The sequence below is a fragment of the Acanthisitta chloris genome, unplaced genomic scaffold, assembly GCF_000695815.1.
Source record: "Acanthisitta chloris isolate BGI_N310 unplaced genomic scaffold, ASM69581v1 scaffold4186, whole genome shotgun sequence".
NCBI lineage: Eukaryota > Metazoa > Chordata > Aves > Passeriformes > Acanthisittidae > Acanthisitta > Acanthisitta chloris.
In genome coordinates this window covers 5,915-16,058 of record NW_008679624.1, presented here as the reverse complement: position 1 = coordinate 16,058, position 10,144 = coordinate 5,915, and the positions used below count along the sequence as shown (strand labels likewise).

The following is a 10,144-nucleotide window of genomic DNA, read 5'->3' as shown; positions in this document are numbered from 1 at the left end:
CCCTGAGCTCTGTCAGGCTTGGGGCTGTGAGCACTGCCCTGGGGAGCTGTTCCAGTGCCCAAACACCCTCTGGGGGAAGAACCTTATCCTAATATCCAACCTAACTCTCTCCTGACACAGCTCCATGCCGTTCCCTTGGGACACAGCATCCCTCTGGGCTGCAGCCAGGAACACATCAGTGGATAAAGCCCCTGTGACACCCCTAACTCAGCCCTTGGAGCCTATCCAGCAGCAGCTTTATGAGCTCTCAGTCCTGTCTCAGTTGGATGAGTATCCTGGCAGGGCACAGGGGACAACAGGGCCATGCCTGGAGCTGGCTGGATCACCCCAGGAACAAATCCCAGCCAGGCCTGGGGCAACCCAGCACAGAAAATCCTTTTTTTTAAATTATTTATTTCAACAGAGTAGTGCTTGGTTACAGTTTAGTGAAGAACAAATAGGTACATTCATTGGCCACAGCTCCTGGTGCAGCCACTGCTGCCCAACTGCAAAGCCAAAACACTGTTAAACCAGACCAACCCCCCCCCCAAAAGAAAACCCCATAAAAGAAAGTTTAATGAAAGGCAACTATGCATTAAAAAAGTCATTGTACTTGTCAGCTATAAATTACTTCAGTAAAACACAGGCCTGGCCCTGGGAGGAGCAGCCAGGCCAGAAACCACGGGAGGAGTAAGTCCCAAACACATTCCCAGTGGCTCAGGGGTCCATCAGCAACGAGACTCACTGCCCCAACCTGCCATCCCAAATCCAGGAAGCTCTTAGTGTGGGTGTGTGCTTCAGTGCAATAGGAACAATGAGCCTGTAGCCCTTGGATTTTGTAGTTTAATTCTTTAATTCTTTCTTTTTTCTTTTTGCACTACACTCCTTTCCCTCCAAAGAAAAACTTAAAGTGCTCCTAGTGCTTTGGAATTTAAGCCAGAACAGGGGCCATGAGCATCACTTACTGTCTTTGGTGGCTTATGGGAGCAGAAAGAAGGGTGACACACACACCAGGCCCTTCGTCAGCTTTGCTATAAGCCAAGCAGTGATTGAGATGGAGAGACCTGTTCCTGCCAGGACACAGGTGAGCAGCCAGGGGGGAGCTCTGGGGCAGGGCCTGGAGCAAGAGGGATGTGCTGAGAGTTGCTATCTTGGCCTTCTCCCAAAAAGATGCAGGATTTGCTGCTTTTTTTTTGGGCCAGGGAGAGTGAAGCAGGTGAGCAGGGAGAAGCCAGCACAGAGGGACAGGGTGATCTCAGTGTGACAAGTGACATCAAGCTCAGCACAAGCAACAGGGTGAGTGAGGGGGGAAGCAGGTGACTAGTGAGCATGTGGGGAATGAGGGTTGCCCCAGTGCTGGGGTTTTTTTTCAGGGTCCCTCTGGCCCAGCACACCACTCCCTGCCTAGGCACATCCCTCAGTGTCAGACCCAGCTTGGAGCAGTGCTAGGCAGGTGAAAAGCAGTTCCAGTTGGGATTGGCACCAGTGGGCAGAGCAGCTCCCTCCCTGGCCCAGTGCCTCCATCCCAAGCTGCTTTGCTCATCCCCACATCAGGCTCAGGGAAAAGCCAGGAATGACATCAAGCCTCATCTCCAAGAACCCAGGGCAGGTTAAACTTGGCTGTTTGGTGAAGGAGAGATGGGAACCTCTCTCATGCTGCCCCAGCGCTCACACCCTGTACACGCACACTGGTGGCACTGGTAGGGCTCCAGGCCCATTGTCCTGCCCCATGGCAGGGGAGTGCAGAGCAGGGAGCCCAGGGATCAGATCCCTGTGGGTTCTGCCCCTTCACACTGCACAGGCAGCCAGACACCTCCTGCACCTCAGTGGGGACTCACCAATTCACATTCACTTCAGGTTAAAACTCTTGGTTATCTGCTAAATGCAATTTAATACTGAGGGGCACGAGGAGAGCCCCACTGGGGGTGACAAGGAGGGGGAGCAGGGCTGCTCTCAGCACCCACTGCGTTAATCAGCCCTGGATTCACACACATTCCTGCACACACACTCCTGCTGAGCCAGCTCCAAGCTTCTCCTGGAGAGAAAAGCTGGCCCTGTCCCTCTGCCATAAGCCAGTGGGTTGGTGACAACAAAGCCATCACCATGCCAGTAGGAACACGGAGCTCCCCCTCAGCTCTGAGCCACAGACCCAGGACAGGGGAGACAAGGCCCAGCAGGCAAAGCAAGACCCACTTCAGGTCAGGGGCCTCACTCAGCCCTGCCAGGTGGGAATATGGCACAGAAAGCTTGAGCATCCAGTGCAGGACACCCTGCCTGGCCAGAGCTCCCTGCTCCCCAGCGAGTCAGGATGCAGAGTACTTCACAGAACACGTCTTTGCAGGAAGACAGTGCCTCTCCCAGCTATGGATGTGCAATTAAAAGAGTTAACTAGAACAGTCTCAGGCCAAGCAGAGCCTGAGCAAGATTCGTTCCTTCCAAGTGTGCAGATAAAAGTGCAAATATGCATTTGATGTTTCTTTTCTAGTGAGGAAGCTCTGGTGCATTTAGCTGCCAACATCTTGAAGACCAGACCTTGAAGAAAAAAAAAAGCTTCCAGAGAGTTCAGCTTCACTTTGCTACATGGTACCTTAAAGTCACAGTTCTCTTACTCGCTGCCTGCAGCCTGCAGGCAGGTAGTGGAATGTTTGTGTCATGAGTTAGATGCTTCAGGGGATGAAGAGGAGGAGGAGGAGGAGGAAGAGGAGGAAAAGAGAAAAACGGGTTACAATCCTATACATGAATGCCACTGTGGGAAGAGAGGGAGCATCCTCAGTGCTGCGGGGCAGGGTGGGCGCTGTGGTGGTTGGTGTCGCAGAGCAGGGGAGCGCTGTCCGCGGTGCTCCCGCACACCTGGCTGTCGCTCCCGGCCAGGGACCCGTAGCAGCCTGAGCACTGGGGGGTGGCCAAGCTGCAGGAGACAGAAAAAAACCAGACATGGATTCATGTAGGTGAATAATTTAGCTCCTCCAGTGCTGGGAAAGACTTTTGCTCCCAGCACTGATGAGGGTATTTCAGTCCACAGGCACGGTATTGCCAAGGAAAGTGGCTTTGATGAAACAGGTACAAGGAGAACATCACCAGCCCTACAACACTGGTTAAGAAGAGTCAGAACCTCTGAACGTCTCACCACATCCCTGGGCAACAAGTGAAGGACTTGGAAGTAAAGTGGAAAGGAAGCAAAGTGTTCCAGGCCAGGTTGGATGGGGCATGGAGCAACCTGGGCTGGTGGAAGGTGTCCCTGCCCATGGCAGGGGTGGAACAAGATGGGCTTTAAGGTCCCTCCCAACCCAAACCATTCCATGATTCCATGTTTCCCCACACAGTTTTACTAGGGACACCTGATCTCCCCCACACCAGGGGTTCCTGCAGGGCTTTCTCCCAGCTGACTCCCAGAGATCATCTCCCTCCCAGGACTTCACCACCTCTCCCTTTCCAGCGGAGAAACTCCTCTGGAGGTCATCTAAGAGGTTTCTGCCCCATACTAAAGGAGGATCCTAGCAAAACCAGCCCTTCTGGATGAGCTCTTCTGTCTGTAAACACATTTCACCCTGTGAGCACCATTCACAGCCACCTTGGAGCTGGTCCCTTCTGGCTAAGAAAAACAGCTCCTTGTAAGCTGCAGAAGGAACAAAAAGCTCAGTCAGAAGCTTCCTGCCCCATCCACCTTGCCTAAGCTGCCTCTCTCACTAAAGTTTTCCCTAGGAGCAGAAGGGAGGAGCTGTGTCTGTTCCCCACAGGGCAGCAGAAGAGCAGGAAGATGCTTACCCTCCTTCTCTGGCCCCAAGCCGTGACAAGTCATCGTCACTGTCGTAGCGCCTCGGATTGTCGAAGAAGTAAGCTCTGGAGCTGTAACTGTGGCTGTTCACCATCCCTGCTGGAGTCTGTCAAGGAGAAGGCAGTTAGGCCAGAAGCAAAATAAGAGTCACCCCTGGGGCTTCTCCCTGCACAGGGACACTGGCTCAGGCCTACCAGGTTCTGACTCAGTCTCTGGGCCCGGAAGAACAGCACCACGAAGGTCGTTGGCACCAGCTCCCAGAGGAACAGGACCACTCCAAACACCACATACTCCTCACTGCTCACTTCCACGTGCACCTGTGGACACAAGTTAGAAGGGTATTATCCCAGGGTGTCATCCCAGCCAACCACAGAGCTACACAGCTCCCAAAGCTGGAACTGGGAATGCAGAGAAACCCTTGGGAATGTAGGAGACCCCAAACCAGCACAGTGACCCTCTCCTGACTGGTTTTGGTGAGCTGGTTGTGTTCAGTGTGCTACCAGGGCACTGGGAGCTCCCTCCCCACACCAGTGACTCTCTCTCATGCACAGCCATGCCTGATTAAGCATTGCTTTTCTGCTCTAGTTGACTTGTCCCTCCTCTCCCCCAAAAGAAGAGTTGGCAGGCTAAAAGGGAAGAGCACAACAGGGAATCCCTCCTGAGGAAGGAGCTGGAGAGAGGAAGACTCAGATTTGCTGGGTGGAGAGAGCTTCTGAAGGCAGAAAGCCACCTCATCTGGGGGTTCAGCTACACAGATCCCCCCTCAGGGCCCCCTTTTCACCCTCACAGGATAAAAAGTGACTGCCTAGCACTTTAGTGGCTCTGGATTGGGGGTCACAGTCACTTACCTTGTCTGAAAGGTTGTCCCAGCCATAGTTAAAGGGACCAGGAACATTGTCTGGAGATATGGCCACAGCTACCAGGTTATAGCAAGCCCTTGAGGAATACAGAAGAGCCACTACAGATCCCACCAGAATAGCCTGGCAGACAGATGTTCCCTATGACAGGAAGACATAAAGGACTTTTAATAGGGAGCTGTGATTTTCTTTCCCCCTCCCTAAAATGCATGAGCAGCTGTGCAGACAAGAGTGACCTAGAACATTTGTATGTTGCTGCTAAAATATTCAGATCTGGCTAAGAGCTTTCTCATGTGCTGAGTTCATTGGAGGAGCAGAGCCACACAGCCAGTGCCACCTGGGAGCAGCGAAGAGCTGAGACACAGCAGTGTCACTGTCAGGATCTTATCAGTCAGCTTCAAACTGGTGGGCCAGGGAGATACTATCCCACCCACTGCCTTCCTCTGGGAGCCTCCACAAGGCCAACAAACAACTATTTGGAAAATCAACTTGCTGCTTCTACACCCTGAGCAGAGATGTTCACTGGACCTTTCACTCTGAAGCAGCTCAGCACCATAACATTATGCACAGTTTGCCTAGGAAAGAAACCCAAATATTTGGGATGGGCACAAACACCCAGGGCCTGAGCCCCAAGGCCTGAAGGAGCCCATAAGAAAGATGGAGAGCGACTTTGGGCAAGGGCCTGGAGGGGCAGGACGAGGCAGAACGACTTCACACTGTCACAGAGGATAGGTTTAGAGGGGATACTGGGAAGAAATTGTTCCCTCTGAGAGTGCTGAGGCACTGGCACAGGTTGTCCAGAGAAGCCGTGCCTGCTCCATCCCTGGAAGTGTTCCAGGCCAGGTTGGATGGGGCTTGGAGCAACCTGGACTGGTGGAAAGTGTCCCTGCCCATGGCAGGGGGTGGGACTGGATGAGCTTTAAGGTCTCTTCCAAGCCAATCCACTCTGTGATTCCATGATCCTATGACAAACCAGGCTGTGCTAAATACACCCATGAAGCCCTTGAATAGCTACTGGGAGGCACCAAGTGAGTGAGTGGGCAGGCAAACACCCCTCAGCAGCTGACTTGCCTCTGTGTTTAAGCAAAGAATCTGCTGGGGAAGCTCATCTTACTGACCTGCTCCACATCCCAGCTCAGCTGTGCCAGCTCTGCTCTCCTGGCTTCAGAGCACTCACTACAAAGACCTGCAAAGAGTCAGCACCAAAGTGCTGCTAACAGACAAGTGACACCCCCAAAGCACAGGGACATATCCTGCTCTGCAGCTGTTAGCTAAGTCCTTGGTGTTCAGTCCAACACAAGGAGGCAGAAAGGCTGGTGAAGCAAATCTCCAGCTCACAAGGCCCGCAGGACAGGCCTGGCTGCAGTCCAGCCTCCTTCCCATGGCTCCAACCTTCCACCTTCAGTGGTGCAGGCAGCAGCCTCAAGGGTCCCTCCAGCCTCACTGCTTCGAGTCAGCAGGTTCACAGCTGGAGATCAGGAGGCAGGACAAGCTTTTGGGGCCTTTGTACAACACTTCTGCTCATCCTCACCCTAATTCTGCAGCTCCTTCACACAGAAAATCAGGGGATGCTCCCAAGGCAGGGATGGGAGGCAGAGACCTTCAGCAGCCAGCCAGGATCAGCATCCAACCTGAGAGCAGGATTCCCTGGAGCATGTTGTACAAGAGCCTCAGGCATGGAAGGAGAGGAAGTTCCTGCACTGGATGAACTTGGTAAGTTAATTAGTATCCAGAGCCAGCCAGAGCTGGATACCAGGTCCAGGCAAGCAGGATGTGAGCAAGGTCCCAGCTCCCATGGCTCCTGTCTCACTGCACATCACCTGGCTGCAACCTGAAGCCTCTGTGGACATCAGTCACAGGAGCCAGGTAGGACACCAGTCCCAGCCACCTATGGCCCACACATTCTGGATTCTGTGAAACTGGAAAATCACCAATGCTCTCTGCTGCTTAAGGAGCCAGACATCTCCTACAGAAAGCCTTCACTGCACCTGGCTATGCTCGTAGGTTTTTCCTGCAGATGTTTCCAGGCTCATCAGGAGTCTGCTGGCTACCTTTCCCAAGAGGCCAGGTGCCCCACCCTGGAATCCCTGCCTTTGGTAGGAGTGATACTGTTTCCCAGAGGAAGAGGAGGCAGCTCAAGGGCACACTTAATTGCAGCCTCCTGCCACACTGCTGGTGGCTGATCCATTTCCCTACCTGCTGTGTGTGCTCAGACCCTCACCTGTCCTTCTGCCTCGGGGCAGGACCTATGGCAACTTCTCCTCCCCTTCCAAGATGCTCATCTCATCCAGGACATCTCATCCTGTCCAAGCAGAGTCCACCTAAAGCTGGAATGCTGGGGGATCCCTTTTGAAGAGAATTTTTATGCACCTAACAACATGCTGCAGACTTTCCTGTCCTTAGTGACAATATGCTGCAGCTGCTCTCAGAGAACCTTCTCTTCTAGGCAAACCCTCGATTTTCCAAGCCTGAGGAGCATAAGCAGCTCATAAATCTCCCAAGGTATTCCCTTAAAACATGCAGGGCACATCATTCCTACAGCAGGAGCATGAACTTCTGGAAGGAGAGGTCCCAGGGCTGACACCCCCTCACTGGAAGGAGCAGGAGCAGCTGAGGTGCCACCAGGCTAACATCACCCTGAGTAAGCATCCTCAGATCCAGCTGAGATTCCAACTGATGGCTGTGCAGTCCCAGTGGAACTTCCCAAGGCATTTACCTACCTTGGACTCGAGGTAGACATTAGCTGAAGACATCTTTCCCAGTTTGCACATGCAGCAGGCCAGGGAGATGGCACAGAGGATGAAGAGGCTGTCGTTGACGAGGGCACGGGCAAGCACTGTCCACCTCAGCTGGTTCTCTGGGACCTCTCCATGGATCAGCATTGCACAGGTTAAATTCACAACTAAGAAGAAGAGGCTGGTGAAGATGGAGCCCAGATACAACAGGACCCTGCAGAGATGGTGGGGGGAAAATGGAGTTTGAGTGAGACAATCCCAAGCTCATTCTGTATCTCCTTTCTGTCTCATGGGGCAGGAGACCCTCCCAGCACACCCAGTGCTCCGTTGGCTGCGGAGATCAGACATTCCAGCAGGTTTCAGGGGTTGTATTGGCAGCCCAAGGCTGCAGAGCATTTGTTGGAGCTGCTCTCATAACACATGAGCAGTGTAAGCAGTCATGAGTTGCAAGACTCATCTTCTGACAGTCAGGTTCTTATCTTGCAGATTTTAAGTGTTGCTCTAGCTCTGCATTAACTCCAGTCAATAAGCCATGAGTCATCACAACCACTGCAACTTCTTTACCGAAAGCCACTGGAGCTTGCATTTTCCAGTGTGGGTTTCCCTGGATATGGCTAGGAAGCACCTGGGCTGCACAGACACAGGTCTCCCATCACTCAAGCCTTACTCTACAGATCTTTTCTGGGGTGGGACAGCTCACAGTGACCTTCAGAGTTCACCCAGTAGGTTAACAGCAGTGGCACTGAGCTTCCTTGGAGCTCCCAGTGCTGCTCCAACACTGATCCTTTGTCAGAGCACAGGTATGGAATTAGCCTTTGGGGTCTCCTTTTCCCATCTCCCATCCCCAGCACTACTGTGAGTTCCCCTTGAACCAGCTTTGAAGGGAAGGTCAGAATAGCATCACTTACTTGTACTTGTTGAATTCAGCTGCACATTTCACTTTGAATATGACCTAGAGGGAAGATTTACAAAGTGTTACTTAACATGACCTACAGTTCTCCTTTAAAATTAGCCAAGGAGGAGCCAGAACCAAGCTGGACATCCCCAAGGACTCTGGATTATCTCTTAGCACCAAGTCTTGCACTGGACCCAAAAGATTAGCACTTTCCTTGCAGGAGCCAAGCTCACATACAGGAGCCCAACAGCCATAAACATATTTAACACCCCAAACGTGACAGGGACTAACACAGGGACAGGGACTAACACAATACCTAAAGACTTGGAGTTTTGCACTTAATAGCCACTAAACTCCTTCAAAAATACACCTCCTTTGCCCAGTGTTCTGTGCTGCATATTTTAGGACCTCAAACAGGCAGGAATTCCATGTTAGAAAAGGCTGTTTCAGCTGCTGTGCTTCAGCAAGACAAATAGCTGACCTAAAATAGCCCTCTGGGGTTGGATCTTGGACCTGCAGCCTGGAACAAGCACCTGGAGCTCCCAGCTCCTCCATCCTGCTGATGTTTGTAGGACAAATAGATCTGAAAAGTAACTCTGAGATGGTAGGAAATCCTCCAGAGGGGAAAGGTTGAAGCATATGGGGCAGGACTTCAGCCTAAGGAAGTAGGGAGAGTTTAGGAAATTGTAGACACACTCAAGTCACAGCTTGATGTGAGCAGAGGTCCTGCTGGATGGGGACAGGGAACCAGAGCTCACAGTGGTCTGGAAAACAGGAGGAAAATAGCCATGGCAGGAACTGGGTTGTGTCCTGGGAGAAATGCAGCTCCAGGTACAGACCCCACCAGGAAGGATCCCAGAGCCAAGGTCACAGGCAAAGCTCATGTCCTGACTAGAGACTTTGAAGGAACTTGGGAAGAGATAGAGACATCCAGACAGATCCAGCACACCTGCATTTGTGGGAATGCACAGGTGTGGAGGTTCATTTCCTTCTCCTGCACAGAGCCTTCCCTGTCAGCTTCCAGACTTTGGAGCACTGAAGGATCACATCTCCTGTAGGGCAGCTTTTTTCCTGGTGGGATTTCCTGGCTCCTGCCTTACAGCCAGCACCGAGGCAGAAATGGCACTCAAGCTTCAGGAATCAAGCTTCAGGAATCAGGCTCCTGCCAACAGGATTTCCAGAGATATTTCAGGATTTGAGGGTTGTCTGAGCCACTGCAGTAGTTTTGAGCATTTGAAAGGGCACCAGGCAGCTTGAGTGACCTCTTCCAAGAGCCATTTCCACTGCCTGGATCCTCTCTCCCAGTCTGAGGGAGAATGAGCTCAAGCAGCATTTGGGAACAAGACACAGTTCTTCAGCAGAGGGCAGGATCCACCCCCATGGATGTTCTCTATCTTGTTGTCCTGACGTACACCAGCCCAGAGAAATACAAAAGTGTGGCACAATCCACTCTGAGCCCTAAAACTCACCTGAGTCACAGGAAACCTGGGCCTTGGAAGGATCATGTGGTGACTTCAAAGCAGAAATATCCCTGAATCCTCCTTAGTTTGCCACTAGGCTATATTCAAGCACTTCTGGAGTGGCATAGAAACATTAAGGTTGGAAAAGCCCTCTAAGACCATCGAGTCCAACCATTCCGTCAGCACAACCAAGGCCACCACTAACCATGTCTCCAAGTGCCACATCCACTCGGCACCAATTGGAATGGTGACTCCACCCCTGCCCTGTCAAGCCTGTTCCAATGCCTGGTCACCCTTTTCATGATGGAATTTTCCCTAATATCTAATCTAAACCTCCCCTGGTGTAACTTGAGGCTGTTCCCTTTTGTCCTGTCAAAACAAGCCATCAAGGACATACAGCTGGGAAAACCTCTTGGTGCAGCACCCACTTGGACAGCACAGAA

At 52.2% G+C, this 10,144-nt stretch overlaps 1 protein-coding gene across 1 annotated transcript in view; it reads right to left on the bottom strand.

Annotated features, from left to right (window-relative positions):
• Positions 1-2,748: 2,748 nt before the first annotated feature.
• The window catches only part of GPR137C (G protein-coupled receptor 137C), a gene marked incomplete at its 5' end in the record, with an annotated part of 13,307 nt that continues 5,911 nt past the window's right edge, over positions 2,749-10,144 (bottom strand). The window contains 6 exons of the mRNA XM_009077375.1: positions 2,749-2,887; positions 3,745-3,860; positions 3,949-4,071; positions 4,603-4,752; positions 7,332-7,560; positions 8,255-8,298. Of these exons, the coding sequence (XP_009075623.1) occupies positions 2,749-2,887; positions 3,745-3,860; positions 3,949-4,071; positions 4,603-4,752; positions 7,332-7,560; positions 8,255-8,298 (801 nt within the window). The remainder of the gene's footprint in view (positions 2,888-3,744; positions 3,861-3,948; positions 4,072-4,602; positions 4,753-7,331; positions 7,561-8,254; positions 8,299-10,144) is intronic.